The following is a 25,137-nucleotide window of genomic DNA, read 5'->3' as shown; positions in this document are numbered from 1 at the left end:
GAAACGTTCAGCTGAGTTGGACGTTTTTAGTCAAACAAATCCAACTCAACGAGAGTGGAATTAAGCTATTTCCTTGACCGTTAGACAGACCATCCTCCTTGACGAATGAAACATTCAAATGAGTTGGACGTTTTTAGTCAAACAAATCCAACTCGCCACAGTAGAATTAAGCTATCTCTTTGACAGTTCAACTGACCGTCCTCCTTGACGGATGAAACCTTCACCCGAGTAGATATGTTTAGCTACGTCGAATGTTTTTAGGCAAATAAAATCCAGCTCATCTATCATCATTGAGTAGTTTTAAGAAGAGCCATTTTTTAGGGATCCGGTGTGTCTATTGGATGCGCACGCGCTGATTGCGTGATTTTTGGCCGCGCAGCGTTGCCATTCTTGTTTGTGAGTTTGGTTTTCGGGCGCGAAAAAAGGTTAAAATCGGCGTGTGTATATGTTTATGTTTCTTCTGAATTAGTGAAGTCCTGTGAACTGCGTGGATCGCTTGGGACCAAGCAGAAGAGGGGAGAGAACCTGCCGGAAGCGCCGTATTGGTACCTGCCGGTTAATTATCCTTAAATTGCAGGGAACAGGTGAGCAGGTCTCGACGCTTCCCTTGCTCCCGGTGATCTCATGCTCCTGAGGTTTCCCTGATGTTTCCTTTATGTAGATGGCGGTGAGAGCGCTTTGAAAAAGCTGCCTCCGCCTTATTAGTTTAGCTAGTCCATTGCTCGTTTTATCCGGATTCCTGCTGTGATAGTGAAAGTAACCAAAGACTTGCTGTTCCTGACTTTGCTTAGTGTTATCATCATGCAAATTAAATACGAAAAACCGGCCCTAATGAAGATTCAATCACCGGATTTATCAGTGGCACCGTCTACCTTTTGTAACTTGTGGCTATTTGGACTCTTAAAGAAACCACCAGTGCGCACTGAGATAGCTCGCTACTTAAGGCCACCAGAGTGCTCTCGCTTATCGGACTGCTTGAATAAGCGAACCCACCGTGGCAAACTAGGAGGAAAAAGGAAACACCAAATGAGAATTCCAGTGCATATCTCCCGCAGGAAAAAGACAAAGGACCGGCTGACGAGGACGAGTAACCTAGTCGTAATCCGTTGCGCTCCTCCTCACGATACTCCACCCCTACTTGTTCCCTGGTTTATAGCGAATGTTAACTGCAGTACTTTGGAACCTACTCCTCCAAATTTGCGTCCGGAGCGATTCTCAGCAAAATACAAACTTCCGAATATACTAATGTGTAACGCTCGATCTTTGAACAATAAAATGCACGAGCTGGAGGTGTTAATTAAGCAGAATAACGTACCCATTGCAAAAATCAGCGAGTGTTGGGACATTACTGAGGAGACTGCACGGATTAAAGGTTACAGAAGCTACCTCAACACTCGACGTGACCGAGGCCTTGACCGTCGCGGAGGTGGCGTAGGACTTTATATACGTGACGACCTACCATCAAAACTGTTAAGAAGCCCCAATAATTCGAGCCATGAGATTGTGTGGGTGGAGTGCAGACCGGCGCATCTGTCACGAAGATTCTCCTGTTTAATAGTTGCGTCAGTGTGCTATCCAGAAAGCGCTGGGAACAGAAAAGAACTTGTTGAGCACATACAAGTGTTCGTCGACAGAATGCGCCACAAGTACACTTCCCCTACGTTTGTGATTGCTGGCAATTTGAATCAGACCAATCGTCAGTGGGTCTCAAACGTTTTGGATATGAAACAAGTAGTGAACTTTCCGACTCACCAAAGTGGCAGTACTCTTGACATGATCTTTACGAACTTGGCAGATCTTTATAACGCTCCCCGATCTCTAGGTCCCCTCCAGAATTCTGACCATTTTATAATTTTCTGGGAAGCACAAGCAAGTATCCCACGACCGAAACGAACAAAAGCCACAATTCGGCCCATCACAAGGTCTCCAATAGCTCAACTCGGTCGCTGGATTGGTACTTACGACTTTGAGGACATTTGTGCAGAGGCCGAAAGTAATGTCAAAGTCAGCAAACTAAACAGCCTTCTGTTGGAAAAGTTCCACGATTTTTTCCCAACAAACGTTATTACAGTTTGTGACACTGGCAAACCATGGATCACCCGCGAACTCAAACAGATGATAAAAACTCGCTGTAGTCTCCACAAAGCTGGAGATCAAGCGGCTGCAGCCAGTTTGCGTAACAGAATTGTGAAGTTAAAGAGACTAGCCCAAAGACAGTATGTAAAAGGGAAAATAACGCCATTACTGCACACTGACCCTCACAAATGGCACTCCTCGGTCAAAACCCTTGTAGGGAAATCAACGCCAAAGGACCTGAGACTACTCAAAGATGACGGCACACTGACATCAGCTACTGTAGTGAACAAATTTTTCTCTGGCATATGCACCACATACCCATCAATCGTAAATTCTGAAATTAAGAGTATCATTGCAGACACCGGGACTGATGAGATATGTGAAGTATCTGAATATGCCGTCATTAAGGAACTTCGGAAACTGAAAGTAAACTGTGCATCTTACCCTGGTGAACCCCTTGTCAAGTTGTTACGCGAGTTCTCCATCTTTCTCGCAAAGCCACTCAGCTCTATTATTAACCAGTGTTTTCGCAAACAAGTGTTCCCCAGTGTTTGGAAGAGAGCTTATGTGCGCGTCATTCCAAAAGTGAAAAACCCGAAATCTTGCGACCAACTCCACCCAATTTCGATAGTTCCGAACCTCTCTAAGGTAGCGGAATCATTCATGTATCGTGAACTTATGTCACAAGTCCAGGGCTCTCTTGATCCATACCAATACGGGTGCTTGAAAGGTAGTAGTACAACTGTTTATCTTGTGCGTCTGTATCACCTTATTGTTGAGTGGCTTGACCAAGGAGGCACAATTGTAGATCTCCTCCTAGCCGACTATAGAAAAGCCTTCGACTTGATACGCCATTATACTGCAGTGAACAATCTGAAGGTTATGGGAGCTTGCAGACATATTCTCTTATTAATAATAGATTTCTTACGCGACCGACTACAGAGTGTATATGGTCTCTACCCGGGTGATACTGATTCGGAATGGTCTGAGCTTACGTGTGGTGCCCCACAAGACACTAAACTCGCTGCCTTGTTGTTCTTGGCAGTAATCAACTTCGTCCTTGCCGATTTTGACGAACGGTTCAAATTCGTAGATGACCTTTCCACCCTCTTAAAATACCTCATTGAGAAATATCAAACCGTTCCCCAGTTCAGTGAATCATTTATCGACAACTTTAGAGACCAGTGTTCTGAAAACAGCCTCCAAATCAACGAAACGAAAACCAAAATTCTTCGATTTAACCCTCTCAAAAGGGATTTTCAGTGCCCCCCTCCACCATACCAAAGCGTATCGTCGGCAGTTATTCTTGGTGTTACGTTCAGCGTTGACTGTTCGTTTAGCCTCCACGTCCAAGGGGTAGTGAAAAGGCGAACTGCGCCATGCGTACCCTTTTACTGATGCGAAGATTTGGTTTTTCAGTGCCGCAATTGAAAACAGCCTACCTGACATATATTCGCCCGATATTAGAGTATGCGTGCCCTGTATGGGGTCCACAGGTTCAGAACACTGCCTTTATGAGCGAAGTACTCGAATCAGTCCAGAAAAGAGCGGTGAAGGCCATACTGTCTGATCAGTACACTGATTACGAGTCAGCACTGTCTCAACTAAATTTGCCGTCACTCCACGATCGCCGTTTTCAACTTATCTGTAAATTTGGCCAATTTCTTCTGACAAGTGATAAACACAGAAATATATTACCCCCAATGCTGACAAAAAAAAGTAACTACAAGATCAAAAGCAACAAAACTAGCCCAGCCCAAGTGTTACACTAATTGCTTCAGCAATTTCTTTGTGCCTTTTCTATGTTTCTGTCTACAATAAGTGACATGTGTATTAATTTTTTTGTGTCTTTGTTCACTTTGTAAATAATAGCGCGATTTAGTCGGGATTTAAACCCCGACTACGAAAGCTTTTATGTTAATAAATGATTCTGATTCTAAGCTATCTCCTTGACAATTGAAACGTTCAACTGAGTTGGACGTTTTTAGTCTGAAAAATCCAACTCACCGAGAGTGGATTTATGATATCTCCTTGACCGTCAACTGACCGTTCTCCTTGACGGTTGAAACGTTCAACTGAGTTGAACGTTTTAAGTCAAACAAGTCCAATTCATCGAAAGTGGAATTAAGGCAATTCCTTGACTGTTCAACAGACCGTTCTCCTTCATGGTTGAAACGTTCAGCTGAGTTGGACGTTTTTAGTCCAACAAATCCAACTCAACGAGAGTGGAATTAAGCTATTTCCTTGACCGTTAGACAGACCATCCTCCTTGACGAATGAAACATTCAAATGAGTTGGACGTTTTTAGTCAAACAAATCCAACTCGCCACAGTAGAATTAAGCTATCTCTTTGACAGTTCAACTGACCGTCCTCCTTGACGGATGAAACCTTGACCCGAGTTGGACGTTTTCAGTAAAAAAAAAAAAAAAAAAAAAAAAAAAAAAATCCATCTCACCGAGAGTGGAATTATGATATCTCCTACACCGTTAACTGACCGCTCTCCTTGACGGTAAAAACATTCAATTGAGTTGGACGCTTTTAATCAAACAAATCCAACTCACTGAGAGTGGAATTAAGCTATCTCAATTACCGTTGAACTGACTGTTCTCCTTGACAGATGAAACGTTCAAATGAGTTGGATGTTTTTAGTAAAATAAATCCAACTCACAGAAAGTGGAATTAAACTATCTCCTTGACCATTCAACTGACCATTCTCTTTGAAGGTTGAAACATTCAACTGAGTTGGGCGTTTTTAAACAAACAAATTTCAGTTTATGTGATGTTGTAGAAAAGTCAATATAAACCATAAAATATGATTACTGGAGGAGCAATTAACGAAAACAAACTAATAAAATTTCCCTAGAAATCCTTTCATGTTTGATCAGGGCTTGAAGTTACATTATGCATTCTTTAATAATTTTTCTTATGATGATTTGAGGCAATGATGATGATGACTTATGAATTTTGTGTTAGTTTAGTGTGACCAAACTTAACTACCAAAGGTTATAGTTAACGCAATGTAACTAAGGCACTTAGCATAGAAAATTATGTATGTAGTGTGGAAGTCGATTTAGTAGAGAGGAATCGCAATGGTAATATTGATGAGATGAACTTTTCACTAAATGAAATAAGAAAAACATTTAGACAGTAAAATGACAAAGTTGGATACTTATTTTTCTCCATACAATCTCCCAAAGTGTGGATATTGTGAGTGTGATTTAATAAACTTGGGTTTTTCCCATTAAGTCACTTTCTTACATTTTTTCAATGCTGAGGCCCCAATAGTTTCTAACACACACAAAACAGTTCACTCATTTGCATAAACGAGTGAACAAGTTGACCGTGAGTGAAATGGATGAATCGTGAATAAAATCACCATTGAATAGGCTCACTTAAACTTAGATGACCAAAACATGGAACTGAAGGATTTGTAGTAGGTTTGTAGGTACTGATAAGCGGGTAATCAGAAATTATGTTTAATCCATTCATCTACTCTAAATTTTCAAGGAACTGACAGTGAAGAAGGTACTGATAAAAATCAGTTGCATATAACATTTAGTAAAGCACAACTGACAATTATAAAAATACTGATATATAAAAAACCGATTTCCTGGAAGTTTGAACTAAACAATCATAGTTACATAAACATACATAAATTGTTATATAATCATAGTTATAAAGTTATAGTTATATGCATAAACATACATAATCATAAAGAGTTACATAAATCAGTTACATAGTTACATAAATAATCATAGTTTGAACATAAACAATCATAGTTACAAATAGGAACAGTATAGTAGGTACTGAAGGAAATTTCGAATATACTGAAGGAAATACCTGAAGGATTTGCACTCCTTTGTGAAATCTCTCAAAATTGTCCTCTCGCATAAGCCTTCTGATTTGCTTAGAAACTTTGGATTCATCACTCACATTGTAGGGGTCTGATAATCCTAAAAACAATTTTTCTTCAAACAATCTCAAAGGTAACAACAAATTCTTTATTGTAACAAAACAGATTTTATTGTAAAACAGATCTTAAAATACCAAGGGCATCAAAAACAAATCTCCCCCTAGGCCCATCTTAGGTCTATTCAAACCAGAAAAAAAGCAATTTTATAAGAACTCTCTTTTGGTTATTTCAAAATTATCAAGCTTTTAGTGTATCTCATTCTCGTCAGCGTTGCCATGTTGAACCGCGATAATAAATAAGCAAAACTAATTAGTTAATTTTGACAATGCTTTTGTCAATAAAAATTCAAACATTTACAATCTACTGTTTCCCAGGGACAAATGCACCTTCAAAAAAGCTACATCTTCTTCAGCTGTTTCATATAGAATGGTTTTAGCTTGTTTTTCGCTGATTTTCCCTTAAGTCTCTTTTTTAAATTTGGGACCCAATCCTACCCAAAACTGCCTAACTGTACATTAAGATATTTTCAGTAAAACACAATTTAACCAATTCAAGCAATCAGATTTCATTTTCACTTGCCTTGGTACATCAAAGGTATTTCAATTGAAATTAAGATATATATTTTGGCCTCTCAGGTACCCAGGGCTAAAGTAAACCTTTGATGTTAGAACTAAACAGACCTTTATATTCCATTTTATGTCCTATTATATTATAATACTAAATTATATCATATTTTGTAGTCTTTGATAACTTAGTACTTGTTTAACACCCTTGAATGATTTATATTACTAAAAACTCACATTTCGGGCCTATTCATAGTGGGATGACTCATTCTTAGATTTGGGTAATTCTAATTCCTAGAATCAGTTGAACCTGAATCCATTCTCATGCATCCTTAGTTTATCTCGGTTTAATATAGTTTCAGAATTGAGTTTTTATGTAGCAACAACTAAAAAAGCTATACAAACTATTTAGATTATAATTATAGCTTGAATCTATAAACCTTAATAAACACAGATTTACAGCTAATACTGTTCATTTAAAACTATCATTTAACTACTATTTTAGAATTATGAGAGAACAGATATGTAACATCCATATCTAAATACTATTGTAGATTTAGAAGTAGATTGTAGATGTAGATGAGATGTAGATGTAGATTGTAGATGTAGATTGTAGATTGTAGAAGTAGATTGTAGATGTAGAACTACAATCTAACCACTATTGTAGAGTTGTGAGAGAGCGGACAAGTAACATCTTTATCTAAATACTATTGTAGATTTAGAAGTAGATTGTAGATGTAGATTAGATGTAGATGTAGATTGTAGATGTAGATTGTAGAAGTAGATTGTAGATTGTAGATGTAGAACTACAATCTAACCACTATTGTAGAGTTGTGAGAGAGCGGACAAGTAACATCTTTATCTAAATACTATTGTAGATTTAGAAGTAGATTGTAGATGTAGATTAGATGTAGATGTAGATTGTAGATGTAGATTGTAGAAGTAGATTGTAGATTGTAGATGTAGAACTACAATCTAACCACTATTGTAGAGTTGTGAGAGAGCGGACAAGTAACATCTTTATCTAAAGACTATAATAGTTTAAAAATACTATTGGAGATATTGAGTTGCTATCTAACTACCACAGTAGAAATGTGAGAGAGCAGACATATGTCATTTTTATCTACCTGTTATTGTCGATTTAGGACTAGCATTGCACCCGCTAACTGTAGATGTAGAACTACTATCTAACTACTATTATAGAATTGGGCAACTGCATACATGCAACATCGTTATCTAGCTACTATTGTAGATTTAGAAGCCCTATTGGTAGGTGTAGATTGTAGGTGTAGAACAATAATCTGACCACTATTCTAGAGTTGTGAGAGCATAGACACGTAACATCCTTGTCTAACAACTATTGAAGATTAGGAATACTATTGTAGGGGCAGATACAGAACTATTCTGTAACTAATGCTGTAGAATTGTGAGAAAGCAGACATGCAACATCCTTATCTACCTACTATTGTAGATTTGAAAAATACTATTGTAGACACAGATTCTAGATATAGAATTACTATCTATCTACTATATTAGAAACAAGAGAGAGCAGACATGTTATATCCCTATATAATCATTGTAGATTTGGGATTAATGTTGTATATGCAGATTGTAGATACAGAACTACTACCTAACTACTGTTGTGGAATAGTAAGAGATCAAACATTTAACATTATTATCTACTATTATAGGTTTAGAAACATTATTGTAGATTTAGAACTACTGTCTTACTACTATAGTAGACATATGAGAGAGCAAACATATAACATCCTTATCTACCTACTATTTTGTATTTAGACCTCCAATTGCAGGTATAGATTGCGAATATAGAACTACTATTCAAATAATGCTGTAGAATTGTGAGAAAGCATACATGTATTATCCTTATCTACCTAGTATTGTAGATTTTGGACTGTATTATATAAACAGAATGCAGATGTAGCACTACTATCTAACCCCTATTATAGAATTGTGAGGGAGCAGACTACATCCTTATCTAACTACTATTGTAGATTTAGAAATACCACTGCAGATGCAGACTGCAGACACAGAACTACTGTCGAACTACTATTGTAGAGTTGAGAGAGAGTAGAAATGTAACATCCTTATCTAACTTGTATTGTACATTTTAAAAATACTATTGTAGATGTAGTTTATACATGTAGAACATCTATCTATCCACTATTGTAGAATTGTGATAGAGCAGATATGTAACATCCTTATTTATCTAATACTACAGACACTATTTCTCGTCGTTTTCTATAAGTTATATATTATTTCTGTTGCCTAAAACTTGTATAATTCGAACTATGGACTTATCCTTGTGATAACTGAAGGAGAACAAAGCTACCATTTTCAGTTCAGCATATTCTTTCAACTGGATTAGTCTGTTTTATAGTTATTATAGGTGAACTATATTATAACTATAACTATATATACTGCAGTTATAGTATATATAGTATAGAATATAGTATATATATATAGTATATATATACTAACTATACTATAACTGCATTGCATATTCTTGTGCACCTCAAGTTTTTAAATAATACAATTATAAAGTAATACAATATAATAATACAATAATACTTATAAAGTATAACATACTTTTCTTGTACTCTCTGTTCTCAAAATTATTAGAGTTCCTTTTTTTAAATGATATTTTACTTTTACAAAGAAATACTTTATTAAAAATAATACTAAAAAGACATAGGATTAGACTAGGGGCATAAGATCAAACAAAAATTAGAAAGATTGGGAGGAAAAAATTCGAAGTCGGAGAAAAATGTATTTTCGGCCATATAATTTTGAGGAAACGGAAGGGGAGCCTATATGAATAAGATTCAAACCAATTGGTAAGGTTTTTTGGGGGCATCATCTTCAAACCATCCTTCTCTGACCGTTTTTGTCCTATCTACTAAAAATGACAACTACCACTAATAACTTACTGCAGCACCCTGAGGTCAACATAGCTATGCACACTCCTCCACCCTAATTTACTGAAAACTTTTCTGTAGCAGCAAAAATATTCCAATTATTTCTGATTATTTATGAGCCTACCTGGGGGAACAGACGAGCTTGGTCGCTCTTTTCTCGTGGCGTTTGTTATAACTCTTCCTCTGGTTGATTTCATTGTTATCTTCAGTATTTCCTCTTTGGTTTCTACTTCCTCTCTAGGGAAATCTGAACTTTTTTCAGGATGTCTTTGATTCTTTTGAAAACAAGGCTCAAATAGTGTCCTTTCTTCTGCATTTCTGTAAATACATAAATTTAAATGTAAGCTTCCTAAAAAAATAAAAATTGAATTTTCTGGCCAAAAAATCTTCTTTACTGAATTAAGCTGAATCCTAGACAGAGTATTGGCAACAGTAGAATCTGGCTCCAAAGTTGAGAAGAAAAATCCCCTCCACCACTTAGTATTTGACATCATTTGCAGATGTTGTAATTCTTTTCACCTAGAAAACAACTTCCTTTGGCATAGTTTCAACAACATCCAAAGCTGAAAGTGTCATTTCTTAAGTAAACTACATTAAAAGAGAGAGAAAAGTTCTAACTATACAGTTATAAAGTTAAATTGAAAAAAAAAATCAAACTAAAACTAAATATTCAAAAAACAGCCAATCATCAGCTATTTGCAATCCAGTAAATAGGACTGTCAATGTGCAACCCTGTTAATTACCACTTGTACTTATAGGGGAAAAGGCGTTTCCACCTCACCCAGCAACTGATTGAGGAAATCCCATGGTGGCCAGTCATGTGCCAACTCTTTGGTGAGCTTTAGCCATTGCTTGTCCCAATTGTGGCCTCCAAATCTTGCCTAACAAGTGACCTCACACCTTTAAATTGCCTTCTTTTTCTTCTATGCCATGTTGATAAGGGTTCCATGAGAAGTATCTGCTTAATGAGGCGTTTGTATAGCGATGCAAAACGTGTCCAAGTCAGTGGAGCCAGCAAAGCTTGATAAAGCTTGAAATTTCGTTAATGTTGAAACAATGTTGGCAGATATGATTTATATTAAGAGGATATGAGGGAATTTATTTAGCTGTAAGCTCACCAGACTTATGCCTCTGTATGTTGGCATTTGACTGCGTCATGCATGTGACTTGTTGAAAGGACCGCCAGACTACCAAATTGAAGGTTCACAACTCAGGCTTCCTATCAATTGATAACCCATTAGCCCATTATAATTAGCCCATTAGCCCATTATTAGCCCATAACCCATTATATTTTATATATTGCTAATTTGATAGACTGAAAGCATAACCCCTAAGCCATACTTTAGTCATACTTCTCAATAAAAAGCCAAGATTAACAACTAATATGTTGTGGTTTTTTAATATCTTTTTTTTTACTTTAACAGCACAATGTACTTTTGAAACATAGTGTGACAAGAAATTGCTATAAAAAGCTTGTGTTAACACTGTTTTCTCCCCAACTATTCTCTACTAATACTATGTCTTTGCGTCTTTTATCAGGTTCATTTTACATAAAAAGAATCACCATTCAAACTTCCCTCTTTCTTATTTTCAAAAAATTATGCCTAAAATCTAAACTCTGATTTGTCAACCACGAATTTTATACTTGTTAGTTGAACATCATTTAAATCAAGATATTATTAACACGATATATAATTAGCACTAGTCATGCATATTTTGATTTAATTCACAATTGTGACTATAATGAACAAAAAACACTTAAACAAGGAGATTTTGACTTTATCATATGCAGCCAGTTTCTATTAATCAGATTTTCCTGTTTTCTTCCATTTTTTGTTGGCATTTTAAAAACCATTAACATAAACTCTAAAGGAAGCCCTAAAAAAACAATTTGAAAGTAGGGTGAAGGTGCTAATCTTCAAAGACCACGACAGACAGAAGAGAAGACTGAATATAGTGGCCTTTGAAGTTGCTACCCAACCCGATGATGCCCAGTTTGTCCGCGAGCACCTAGCTAACGAATACAGTTTACCCGAAGTCCCTATTTCAAACGTCTGCCGCCTAGTGAATCCCACTGCCTCCATGATCCAAAATCGCCTACGCACACCCTTCAATCATGTTCTCTGTCCCCGACTTCAAAATTACGAAGCTGCTTCTCCAGAAATCGTTTGAGAAAAAGAGGCAGTTCAGTTCGGAAATGATGTATCAAAACAGACCATGACAAAAGGCAGAAATTATATGAAGAACTATACAGAAGGCCGGGAGGTGGTGAATCAGACATTATGATTAAGACAACAAGATTGTCCCAAAAACTCCCAGCAGCCATCAGCTGCGCTGGGGTCGCAGGCGATGGAGATCTAAGAGTTGATGCCTGTCAATACCATGTAAATAGTGCTGTACATAGACTTTAATGTGAATGATTCAAATGTAAGCCCCACATTCGGGACTGATAATGATGAATCTTTTGTGAGTGCCTTATCAAGTATTCATAGCAGAGAACCTTTGGATGGTTCCACTTTCAAATCTTGCGAGTTGGAACTTAGTAATATTGGTGATGCTCATATTGAAAATGAAGACTATTTGTGCTTTACAGTAACGTGGATTGCATCACCTCAAAAATGGATTAGATAAAAGCTGAAGTGTCAACAAGACCTGAAGTGAGTGTGTCTGCCTTCACTGAAGTTACACCAAAGTATACTTCAGTGCCACTGACTGATGTGCTAATCCAGATCACTGGATTCAGAATAATCTCAAACCTGTTGAAACCAGAAGGAAGAGGAATTGTCCTGTACATCAAATCATCACTGAAGGTAGAAGACATTAATCTTGGTTCTCAGTATGAGCTGTGGGTAGAGCAGGCCTGGATAAAAAGTGATCTAAAGGTCACCCCTTAATTATAGGTTGTATTTATAGAAGCCCAAACTCTCCCTGTCAGAAAGGTTCCCACCTTGCGATTGCAAATTCTATATAAGATCAGTTATGAGTCGTCCTTGCCATAATATACTAATTGTTGGAGACTTCAACCTGCCATGATGACCAGATTGGCTCACTCCTCGAGTGCCTACAAGAACATTCATTGTATCAGACAATCGATTTCCCGACTAATTACAGAGAGGGCCAGAACTCATCTCTCCTGGATCTCCTATTTGTCAAAGAAGACGAGGCAATCCAAAGTATAGACCCAGAACTACCTTATGGCACAAGCAACCATATAGCCATAGCTTGTTGACCAAAGTTGTACCCACAGACAAATAATTTTAGAAAGCATGTTTATACAAATTACAACAAGGTCAGGCAAGATTTAGCTAACCAAGATTGGTATTTTGTTGAAAAGAATAATGTAGAGGAAGCTTGGCTTGAAATGGAAAGGATCCTCAGTGAGACAACTGCAAAACACATGACAATCACTTGGAAACAAAGACCAAGAACACCCCCTTTCATCACAAAAGAAATCAAGCTTGCAGTCCAAAAGAAAAAGAAGTTCTGGAGAAGCTACACAGACGTCCCAACGCAAGCAAATCATGACATATTCAAACAAATACAAAACAAAATCCCCTACCTTACAAGAGAAGTTACTAGCAAGTATAAGGACTCATTAGCTTCAGTGTCAAAAACAAACCAAAAGAAATTTTGGAAGTATACCTCTGCTCAAAAGCCTGGAAGACATTCAGTAACCAAACTCTCAGTTAATGGGAATACCATAAGCAACCCTGGAGATATATTTGAAGCTCTGAACCAGCAGTTCAAGTCAGTTTTTACACCTCCAGAAGATTCCCCTTTGCCACAGATGCTGGAATATGATATTCAGAAACCAATGCAAATTCTTACTGTTGGCACTTTGGATGTGGATTCACAGCTGAAAAGATTGAACCCAAATAAGTCAGCTGGTCCTGATGGGGTTCACCCTTGGATTTTGAAAGTGGGTCATGCAGACCTTTGTCCTCCCCCAAGCAAAACTGTTCCAGGAGTCTCTTGATACCAAACAGGTCCCTCAAGATTGGCGAAATGCAAATATTACACCTGTTTACAATCACTACCTGTGATTGTAAATATTACACCTGTTACTGTACTCCCAATTACAAACCCATTAGCTTCACTTCAACAGTTGGTCAAATCCTCCAAGGAATTGTCAATACTGCTGTTATGAATCACCCGTATGACATAAAACTACTTACCAATAGCCAACATGGATTCAGATTTGGACACTCAGTTAAGACAAATCTTATTGATGCATATGAATATGTCATCAAGCTGCTAGACCAGGGTATCCCTGCTGATATGATCTTATTAGACTTTTAAAAGGCTTTTGACAAAGTTTGCCATTACTGTTTGAAGGCGAAACTCTTATCTACTGGGATACATGTGGAGGTTGTTGAATGGGTGATGCAGTTCCTCTCAGGAAGAAAGCAGAGAGTTCAAGCGTTTGGGAATAACAGGCAAGATTTTCTCTCAGAAGTTGCTGAAATTGATAGGGGCGTGCCCCAGGGATAAGATGAGCATTTATGCCAATGATTAAAAGCTTATTGGGCCTGCAGAGTCAACAGCAACAAGAGCCATCATACAGGAAGACCTGGATTCACTTTCCCTTTTGGCCCACCAATGGAAGCTTGAGTTCAACATCCAGAAATGCAAGACAGTACATTTTGGGGAAAAGAATGAGAAGTTGCAGTACCATATGAGTGGAGGGGATTACTCTATTAAATCAATTGGTTCTGTGGCAGAAAGAGATATGGGAATAGTCACCAATGAAGAACTAAAATTCCACAAACACACACAAACAGCAGTTGCCAAAGCATCTCAGACCCTCAGAATAATTAGTTGTACAATACATAGCAGATCATCCAAAGTCATGACAAAGCTGTACAAGGGTCTTGTGTGACAATTGCTGGAATTTGGGATGTGTGTTGCCATGCCCCTCAATAAGGGTGACCAACAGAAAATAGAGTCTGTTCAAAGGCACACAACCAAAGCTGATGATCAATGCAAGAACCTCAACTATCCATCTTGCCTGAACAAACTACAGCTCCCAACACTTGTCTACAGACAATGGAGGGGTGGTGTCATCATGGCTTACAAGCTACTGCATGCTGATTCCTCTTCTCAGAAGCCTTTCCAACTTGATGAATCATCAAGGACAAGAGGGCATAGTAAGAAGCTGCTCCAGAAGAGCTCACAGCAGACTCTGCAACCACTATTTCTCCAATAGAGTGGTAGCCCCCTGGAACAGTCTTCCCAATACAGCTGTCACCACTCCCTCTGTTGATGCATTCAAGATCACATTTATCCAACAGAATTACATTTATTCAACAGATGTCAATCCTTTGCAATGACATGATGCTGATGGTAAGTTAAGAATTCTAATACCTATTCATAAACAAATACAACAGTTTAAGGACTGAAAAACAACAGAGAAACATACTATTAAGGGCTATAGCATTATTAGAGGGGGGCATTGCCATGGTAGGGACCATTATATTTGAAAGGAGTGTTGATTGGGGAATTGGAGGGACAACTTTTTCTTCTTATAATGTTTCTTTGGAAGAAGATGTAGTACACTATTACCCTCAATACTTTCCAAGACAGCAAAAGCCACCTTACCAAGGAATTTACCAGCCTAGATCTATTCCTGAATTTCCCCACCTAACTTAACAGCTAATTGGGTAATCAACAAACAACTAAGCTGCAAATTAGCCTAAAACTACTTGTTTAAAAATGTTCTATTACATCATTGCTACAAAACTAGGCTAAGATACCTAGTTTGTTAGATTTATTATATATTTTTTAAATTAGATATATTTTTAAATTAGATAAATTTTTAATTAAATTAGTTAATTAATTTGATTTTAATTAATTTAATTTAAAGTTCATTCAGTTAATTAATTTGAATTAGACATTAAATTAGATATATTAAATTAGATATATTTTTAAAGGCAACCCCTGTTTCAATTTTTAACTGAGACAAGTCCAGACTGACTTTTCAGTCCTAACTTATTAAGATGACAGTACAATATTTTACAATTATACCATATGGCTGCATCTCCATATCATCAGCAATTTTATCTATGGCCTCAACTTTACTCCATTTTTAATTCAAAATAGAACAATCCACGACTTTCCATTGGCTAGCCTTGTGCATTAAAATCATGATTTTGATTTTGTTTCCTTTTCTCTCTTCCACAGTTATTGCAGTTTAATTTTGTTTTGTAGTGTTGAGTGATTTTTTTTGTTCTTTTTTCTTTTGGTTTTATAACTCCTTTGAGCATTTACACTGTATCTATATCAAGGGTTGAAATAAAATTATTATTATCATTATTAATAATTAATTACATCTATCATCGCGATCATTAATTTTCATTTTTTTCCATTTTCATCTGTGTTTTTAAATAGTTTTTGAAAAATATAAATTTTTTGCTGCATATACAAGGACTTTAAATAATCTATTATGGGACCATTTTCTTAAGTTCCTGAGCTGCATTCCCATGAACTTGAAAAGAAGCAATTCAACAATAATATAATATCTACCAACTGTTGGCTGTTTTTTCATTAGCTATATTGAATTTCTTTTTTCAATTCACAAGATTGTAGCTGAAGAAGAAAAAAAAGCACCCTTGTAAGTTATTATAACAAAGAATTTAAAAAACATGGATGGCAATGAAAAGAAAAATGAAAATATAACCTAGCCAATTGAAACTTGCTGAGATAAAATTCTAGATGTGAATGTTTTGTGTATCTTGAAAAGTAGTTAGGTTAAGCAAAACAAACACTTTCAGGAATGGATCCAGAGCCTAAAAGATCCTATGGAAAGGCATATTGGAAAACCTATCTCCAGCCCTTCCTCTCCCAAAGGGTGCTGACCTTTGGTTACTTTTGACAATCTTTGTGATATATGAAGCAAAAGGATAGTGTTTAGAGGTTTGAAAGATTTGTAAATCTATAGTGTACTACAGGTAATTACTTGGTATAAAAAAAACTATCTTCCTAATTTAGTAATTGAGATAAATGAGCACATGAACATGGTCTAGACCTTATTCATCCATCCAATTACCTAGGACAAAACAGTATAACCAACCATATAATCCAAAAATCGAGTCCAAAATCAGCATTAATAGGTGTAAATCATTGTCCCAAAACCAAGCCCTAGCACCTTGAGTTTACAAAATTTAATAAATCTTTTATTAATAAATTTAATAAAAATTCATCAAGTAATCACCACATATCAGGGCTCCCCAGAGGAAAACTCATTGCCTATACAAGTTTCAGCACTTGAATTTCCTTACCCAGGCATTTTGAGTGCACCATGCCATAGAACCATATGGCATACCCCTATGTAGTGACACCTGTGGAATATCTCAAAACAAAACAATAAACAAAATATAAAAATATACCAAAAAAAATATTCCAAGCTTCCTTCACCATCCCTTACCTAGAACTGAATGATAGTAAAACCATCCCAACTCAGAAAAAATAACCTGTCAGCCAATTTAACTCTCATAATTTCATAACCTCAACTGTCAACCAAAGCCATTTCACATTCACATTCAGTTTCTATTAAATACAATTTCCCAACATCCACCATAACTCAGCACCTGCATATGTCAAAACAAACCCTAAATTCCAAAAATGTAAAGGGAAGAGAAAAAAAATTTCATCCAACAGGCTACCTCAAAATATCATTCAAAACATCTTGATAATTTTTATTATACTTATTCAAAAGTTGATTATATTGAAAACTAAGCTTTTTAAATTGCCAAGCAAGTTTGTTGGCAGAAAAACCTCTTACAATTAATTTATTGGTAAGTATTTGACTTCTACTTTTAAAATCAATGTATTTACTTTTCCCCTAAATCTAAGAAATATATTTACAAATGTTTAAAACCATATAACTTTTATTTTACAGTTTATTTTACTAAGATATTTCCTTGAGATGAGTGGCATCTGAAGATTGTTACAGAACTTTACCATTGCTGCATTTCACAGAGTAAGAATTTTATCAGTTTTCATCTTTAATTTTGTATACAGCCTAGAGCTATACATTGGATAGCTCTAAATTCCTTACCGAGGAATTTACCAGCCTAGATCTATTCCTGAATTTCCCCACCTAACTTAACAGCTAATTGGGTAATCAACAAACAACTAAGCTGCAAATTAGCCTAAAACTACTTGTTTAAAAATGTTCTATTACATCATTGCTACAAAACTAGGCTAAGATACCTAGTTTGTTAGATTTATTATATATGTTTTAAATTAGATATATTTTTAAATTAGATAAATTTTTAATTAAATTAGTTAATTAATTTGATTTTAATTCATTTAATTTAAAGTTCATTCAGTTAATTAATTTGAATTAGACATTAAATTAGATATATTAAATTAGATATATTTTTAAAGGCAACCCCTGTTTCAATTTTTAACTGAGACAAGTCCAGACTGACTTTTCAGTCCTAACTTATTAAGATGACAGTACAATATTTTACAATTATACCATATGGCTGCATCTCCATATCATCAGCAATTTTATCTATGGCCTCAACTTTACTCCATTTTTAATTCAAAATAGAACAATCCACGACTTTCCATTGGCTAGCCGTGTGCATTAAAATCATGATTTTGATTTTGTTTCTTTTTCTCTCTTCCACAGTTATTGCAGTTTAATTTTGTTTTGTAGTGTTGAGTGATTTTTTTTTTTGTTCTTTTTTCTTTTGGTTTTATAACTCCTTTGAGCATTTACACTGTATCTATATGAAGGGTTGAAATAAAATTATTATTATCATTATTAATAATTAATTACATCTATCATCGCGATCATTAATTTTCATTTTTTTTTCCATTTTCATCTGTGTTTTTAAATAGTTTTTGAAAAATATGAATTTTTTGCTGCATATACAAGGACTTTAAATAATCTATTATGGGACCATTTTCTTAAGTTCCTGAGCTGCATTCCCATGAACTTGAAAAGAAGCAATTCAACAATAATATAATATCTACCAACTGTTGGCTGTTTTTTCACTAGCTATATTGAATTTCTTTTTTCAATTCACAAGATTGTAGCTGAAGAAGAAAAAAAAGCACCCTTGTAAGTTATTATAACAAAGAATTTAAAAAACATGGATGGCAATGAAAAGAAAAATGAAAATATAGCCTAGCCAATTGAAACTTGCTGAGATAAAATTCTAGATGTGAATGTTTTGTGTATCTTGAAAAGTAGTTAGGTTAAGCAAAACAAACACTTTCAGGAATGGATCCAGAGCCTAAAAGATCCTATGGAAAGGCATATTGGAAAACCTATCTCCAGCCCTTCCTCTCCCAAAGGGTGCTGACCTTTGGTTACTTTTGACAATCTTTGTGATATATGAAGCAAAAGGATAGTGTTTAGAGGTTTGAAAGATTTGTAAATCTATAGTGTACTACAGGTAATTACTTGGTATAAAAAAAAAAACTATCTTCCTAATTTAGTAATTGAGATAAATCAGCACTTGAACAAGGTCTAGACCTTAATCATCCATCCAATTACCTAGGACAAAACAGTATAACCAACCATATAATCCAAAAACGCGAGTCCAAAATCACCATTAATAGGTGTAAATCATTGTCCCAAAACCAAGCCCTAGCACCTTGAGTTTACAAAATTTAATAAATCTTTTATTAATAAATTTAATAAAAATTCATCAAGTAATCACCACATATCAGGGCTCCCCAGAGGAAAACTCATTGCCTATACAAGTTTCAGCACTTGAATTTCCTTACCCAGGCATTTTGAGTGCACCATGCCATAGAACCATATGGCATACCCCTATGTAGTGACACCTGTGGAATATCTCAAAACAAAACAATAAACAAAATATAAAAATATACCAAAAAAAAATATTCCAAGCTTCCTTCACCATCCCTTACCTAGAACTGAATGATAGTAAAACCATCCCTACTCAGAAAAAATAACCTGTCAACCAATTTAACTCTCATAATTTCATAACCTCAACTGTCAACCAAAGCCATTTCACATTCACACTCAGTTTCTATTAAATACAATTTCCCAACATCCACCATAACTCAGCACCTGCATATGTCAAAACAAACCCTAAATTCCAAAAATGTAAAGGGAAGAGAAAAAAATTTCATCCAACAGGCTACCTCAAAATATCATTCAAAACATCTTGATAATTTTTATTATACTTATTCAAAAGTTGATTATATTGAAAACTAAGCTTTTTAAATTGCTAAGCAAGTTTGTTGGCAGAAAAACCTCTTACAATTAATTTATTGGTAAGTATTTGACTTCTACTTTTAAAATCAATGTATTTACTTTTCCCCTAAATCTAAGAAATATATTTACAAATGTTTAAAACCATATAACTTTTATTTTACAGTTTATTTTACTAAGATATTTCCTTGAGATGAGTGGCATCTGAAGATTGTTACAGAACTTTACCATTGCTGCATTTCACAGAGTAAGAATTTTATCAGTTTTCATCTTTAATTTTGTATACAGCCTAGAGCTATACATTGGATAGGGAGTACAGTTACAAATGTATACAGTGTATATGTATGTGATTAGTTATATATGGATACATATATATGTGTATAGTGTAGTATAGTCAGTAACTATATGTACAGTTACAAACGTGGCTATAAACAGCACAAAGACCTTAGAATAAGAAACTAGTAATAGTTTAGTACTTTTACTGCCCAGAAGGAAACATTATAAAAATTTTAAACTACTTTATATATTCTACAATAGATGTACTTAAATCATTCCCTCTCTTTGCCTCACATACTCCACTTTGCTCCTCACCCCCCCCCTCACCCCTTTTGGACATATAAATAGCCCAAATTATATGTGCTTATTGTGTTATCCGTAGTGTAACTCTTTTTGCTGCTGTGTATTGTTTGCCATTAAATTAATAAGAAGAGAAAAGTTTAGTAAAGGTGCAGAGTAGTGACTCTCCAGAAGGAGACATGCTAGAAAAAAAGAGCAGCACTTTCTGATTTCTAATTTTTAGACTCAATTTGATGAATTTTGTTGTTGTTTTGACAATCCATCCTGTCCCTTCCCCTAATTAAATAAAAAAAACAAGTTTTTTAAACTGAAAGTAAGGAGCGTCATTAAAACTTAAAACGAACAGAAATTATTGCGTTTATGAAAGGGGCTGTTCCCTCCTCAACGCCTCGCTCTTTACGCTAAAGTTTTTTATTGTTTTAAAAAATAAAGTTGTGTGACAGAGTCAAACTTTAGCGTAAAGAGCGAGGCGTTGAGGAGGGGACAGCCCCAAGTAATGTCTGTATACTTCCCAATAACCAATAAATAATGCTGGCAAGTCCGGCGCCCCCTTCATGGCAATTTCCCTTCCCCCATGAAAAATTCCTTCATGGACAGATCCTCCAACATAACCCCCGACCTACCCTTCTCTCCCACTACCAGAAAAAAACCCTCCTGAAAATTTCTGTATACTTCCCAATTACCAATACTATATGTTAACATTGGGTAAAGTTCATAACTTTTAGCCCTCCCCCTGGGGACTTTGGGGGATTAAGTCATCCTAAAAGACATATTTATCATATTTTCGACCATGCTGAACAAAATGGCTATCTCAAAATTTTGATTGGGTGACTTTGGGAAAAAAATAAGCGTGGGAGGGGGCCTAGTTGCCCTCCATTTTTTTTGGTCACTTAAAAAGGGAACTAGAACTTTTAATTTCCGTTCCAATGAGCCCTCCCACGATATTCTAGGACCACTGGGTCGATACGATCCCCCCTGGGAAAAAAAAAAAAAAAAAATAAACACGCATTCGGGATCTTTCTTCTGGCAATAAATGCAAAATTCCACATTTTTGTAGATAGGAGCTTGAAACCTCTACAATAGGGTCCTCCGATACGCTGAATATGATGGTGTGATTTTCATTAAGGTTCTATAGGTTTTATGGAGTCTTTTTCCTTTTTTTTGAAAATCAGCCAAATTTTTTCAGGCATTTAACTTTAGATGGGTAGGACTAATCTTGATGAAAGTTGTGTATTTGAAATCAGAATTGAAAGCTGGTTCCTTTAATGTATCTATTGGTATCAAAAACCCGTTTTCTAGAGTTTCGGTTACCATTGAGCCGGGTTGCTCCTTACTTACAGTTTGTTACCACGAACTGTTTGATTACCCTAAATTGCAGCAAGGAGCAGTCTATGGATTTTCCATCCTTATAATGCTCCATGATGGCTTCTGTAGGTTGCTTCCTATATTTAGACTGAGGACTCAACAGCTCCCCACTTGTAAAGGAACTCCTGCTGTATTTGTTGTTCACATTTTACTTGAATGCACCTGTCAAATCAGCAGCCACTGTATCTTAAGAGAGTTGATTCCACAAGTTTGTTACTCACTGGCTAAAGAGATGGCTTTTTTCTTGAATTTAGGAGTGTTGCTTAATGATTTCCTTGTAATGCCCTCTAGTCACAAAACATTCCAGGGGAGGGCAAGGAGACAAGGAAGAACACATTTGGAAATCATTTTGTGGGCCATAATCATGTTGTAACATTTCCTCTGGTAAATGAGAGCAAAAAGCTTCAAATGGCATAAATGCTCTTTTTAAGGCAATTGTTTGAGGCCTTTAACCATTTTGGTTTTTCTTTCTAGTATTTCTTTGTCCTTCTTGAAGTAGGGTGACACCAGGGACATTCCAACTTCTAGGTGCAGGCAAACAAGTGCCTTGTAGAGCTTCATAAATACAATTGGGCATCTTCTGGAGATAATTCTTTTGATCATTTCAAGAGATTAGAGGGCAAACAAAAATACATATTTTGAATGGGTGCTGAACTTAAGCTCAAGATCAACAATGATTCCAAAATCTCTTTTTTCAGAAACTGCAGGGAAGGATCACCTTGCACATGGTACTGCTGATGTTGATTGTGATTGCTGAATTGTGATTCCAAAATCTCTTTTTTCAGAAACAGCAGGGAAGGATCACCTTGCACATGGTACTGCTGATGTTGATTGTGATTGCTGAATTGTGATTCCAAAATCTCTTTTTTCAGAAACTGCAGGGAAGGATCACCTTGCACATGGTACTGCTGATGTTGATTGTGATTGCTGAATTGGTATGCATGGCATTTATTAGCATTGAAAGAGAGGAGCCATTTACAGCCCAAGGTCATATCAAGGTCATCAAGGTATCAAAGAATATCAAAGAATATCAAAGAATATCAAGGTATCAAGGTCGATTTTGGCTAGATTGCAGATCAGAGGGTGTAGCTGCTTTACCAAAAAGTTTTGAATCATTAGCATATAGAGCAAGGAGGTTCAAGAGAAGGTTAGCTGCATCATTTATGTACATGTTGAAGAGACTTGACCCAAGAATGGTCCCCTGGAAAATTCTGCTTAAAACAGTTGTAGACAAGGAGAAATGAGGGACACCTTGAGAGTCATTAACTTTTACAACTTGTGTTCTTTCTGAAAGGAAAGTTGTTCTGATGTAAATGAGAGGTAAGTTAAAACTTTACCCCACCCCCACCCAAAATGTGCAAATATATACATTGAATTTGTATATATAGGGGTGTGGGTAAAATTCATCACAAAATGATTATTATATTTGGAATGAGCATTAAAAAAGGCATCAAGTGGTAGGCCTATCTTTACTTTATTCATAAGTCAAAAATATGAAATACAAAAAATTTACCATAGCCTATAGGCTACAAAAATCTTTACTACATTCAAAATATGTATGTTAAACTCACCATTCTTAAAAAAGATACATTTGGTTAAAATTAGCACAGTTAAAGTATAGCCTAGGGGTTGCAAGCTAGGCCTACTGTAACCAATTTTATCAAGTAGGCTTACACAGGATGTCACTAGATGGCTAATTTGACAGGGTATATATACACAAATCTTTAAATTGGCCAACTGGCCAACCAGAATTTTAAGCCTAGGAGTCTACCTGGACATAAGAAAATATATTAAGAAGACAATTCCTACTCCTTAATATGGAGAATAATCCTAGTAACATATTTTGCCAGGGGAGAGCCTTTATTTTCACTTTTTCCTTGTTTTTCTAAGAAAGTCATGAATTTCTTAGATCCCATATATTCACAGTATATCTTGATTTTGGCATGTGCCTTGCAGGTCCTTCTTATTGGCAAGATGTAAGGCTCATTGAAAATGTTCAGAGGCGAGCAACAATGTGCATGAAAAGCCTAAAATCAACTTCATATGAGGACCACCTCAAGCAACTTAAGCTATCTTCCCTTGTCTACAGATGCATGTGTAGCAATATGATGCTGACTTACAAACTTCAAGAAGAAAACTCTACCATCTTTAGCAGCAGTCATAGCACAAGCCATCATTACACAAGATGACACTCCAAGAAGCTGCCAAAGTTAAGCTCCTGATCAAGAACTGGTCAAATGTACTTTGCAAGAAGAGTCACAAACCACTGGAATCAATTGAAGGACTCAACTATCAGCACTCCCTTGATCTAGGCCTAGTCATTCAAATGCCACCTTGACAAGGAATGGGATAAGAGGCAGTGGAGGTTCAATTGGGAGTTGTCGACTCAGGAGCACTGCAGGTCTGGAGGAACTTAAAGCTCTCGGTAAAATTCTACTTTAGCTACTTTTGGCTATCTTGGAATGGGTTCAGGTTAGGAAAATGAAACTTTCAGGTATGGGTCTACAGGCCAAAGAATGTCCTGGGAAGGTATTTTTGAGTACCTACCTCCACTCCTTCTCCCTCTAGAGGGTCCTGAAAATTGCCTACATGACAGGTCTATATGCCTACCCATTGAAATTTTGACAAAACAACATTGTACCTTAATTTTCAGTTATCAGTTTCTTTTTCTCTGGCCTTTGCTCTGAAAATGCAATTTCAGTTATTTGAGCAGAATTTTAAGCCATATCAATGTTTTATTTCCAGAATTTAGGAAATGTATTTGCATATCTTTAAAACCTTATAAATTGGGATTGAGCAAAGTTGTGAAGCTGAAAACAATTTAGTTATACTTCATTTAAGTAGAAGATCTATTTTGAAAGGTTTCACTTTTACAACCCACAGATTTTTTAAGGTCATCAAAGGTCACGACTCTCTAGAGGGAGAAGGAGTGGAGGTAGGTACTTCAAAATACCTTCCCGGGACATACTTTAGCCTTTAGACTCATCCCTGAAAGTTTCATTTTCCTAACCTAACCTCTTTCTGAGATAGTCAAAAGTAGCTAAAGTAGAATTTTACCGCTAACACTATAGTACAGCCTACATAAATTTTTTAGAGGAATATCGTTTCTTAAATTGATCCTAGAGATGTTTTCATGCTTTCAAATTGTTTTAATTGACCTTCCAGAAATCCTTAAAAATTTATCCTTGTCTATATCATTAGTTTCTAATGGCCGAGACAGTCCAGTCATAATATTCAAAAATCATGCTTAATCTTTGAATTTTATAGAAATGTAAAATACCTAATTAAGAGACAGAAATTCCCTATCTATGGTCGTTCCACTGTTTTGGGAAAAATAAAATTTTCCAAAGATTAAGTTTTTCCTATCCCAGTTGCGCAAAACTTTATCGTTTTCTTTCAATAGATTGTTTCTATTAGTTTAGTTTTATACCATGAATTATACGTTCTTTTGACTGACTTACTTGACTTATATCCCATCCGGTCTTTTTGGCTGTTTGGGGCCTCTTCTC

At 36.0% G+C, this 25,137-nt stretch overlaps 2 protein-coding genes across 2 annotated transcripts in view; one reads left to right on the top strand and one right to left on the bottom strand.

The window, feature by feature from the left end:
• Positions 1–24,858, bottom strand: part of nonC (serine/threonine-protein kinase Smg1) — a 331,176-nt gene extending 306,318 nt beyond the window's left edge. The window contains exons 1-3 of the mRNA XM_089106498.1: positions 24,787–24,858; positions 9,614–9,807; positions 5,918–6,030 (exon numbers count right to left, since the gene is read on the bottom strand). Of these exons, the coding sequence (XP_088962624.1) occupies positions 5,918–6,030; positions 9,614–9,807; positions 24,787–24,857 (378 nt within the window). The 5' untranslated portion in view covers position 24,858. The remainder of the gene's footprint in view (positions 1–5,917; positions 6,031–9,613; positions 9,808–24,786) is intronic.
• Positions 802–5,591, top strand: LOC148939846 (uncharacterized). Its single transcript, XM_089106403.1, is given in 3 exon segments — positions 802–3,436; positions 3,439–3,664; positions 5,585–5,591. Coding segments are annotated over 3 exon segments (2,868 nt in total).
• Positions 24,859–25,137: the final 279 nt, after the last annotated feature.

The sequence above is a fragment of the Artemia sp. Qi Xiang Cuo genome, chromosome 20, assembly GCF_049724085.1.
Source record: "Artemia sp. Qi Xiang Cuo chromosome 20, ASM4972408v1, whole genome shotgun sequence".
In the NCBI taxonomy this organism is placed as follows: domain Eukaryota; kingdom Metazoa; phylum Arthropoda; class Branchiopoda; order Anostraca; family Artemiidae; genus Artemia; species Artemia sp. Qi Xiang Cuo.
Note: the sequence above shows the minus strand (reverse complement) of the source record. Positions and strands in the feature narration are given on the sequence as shown.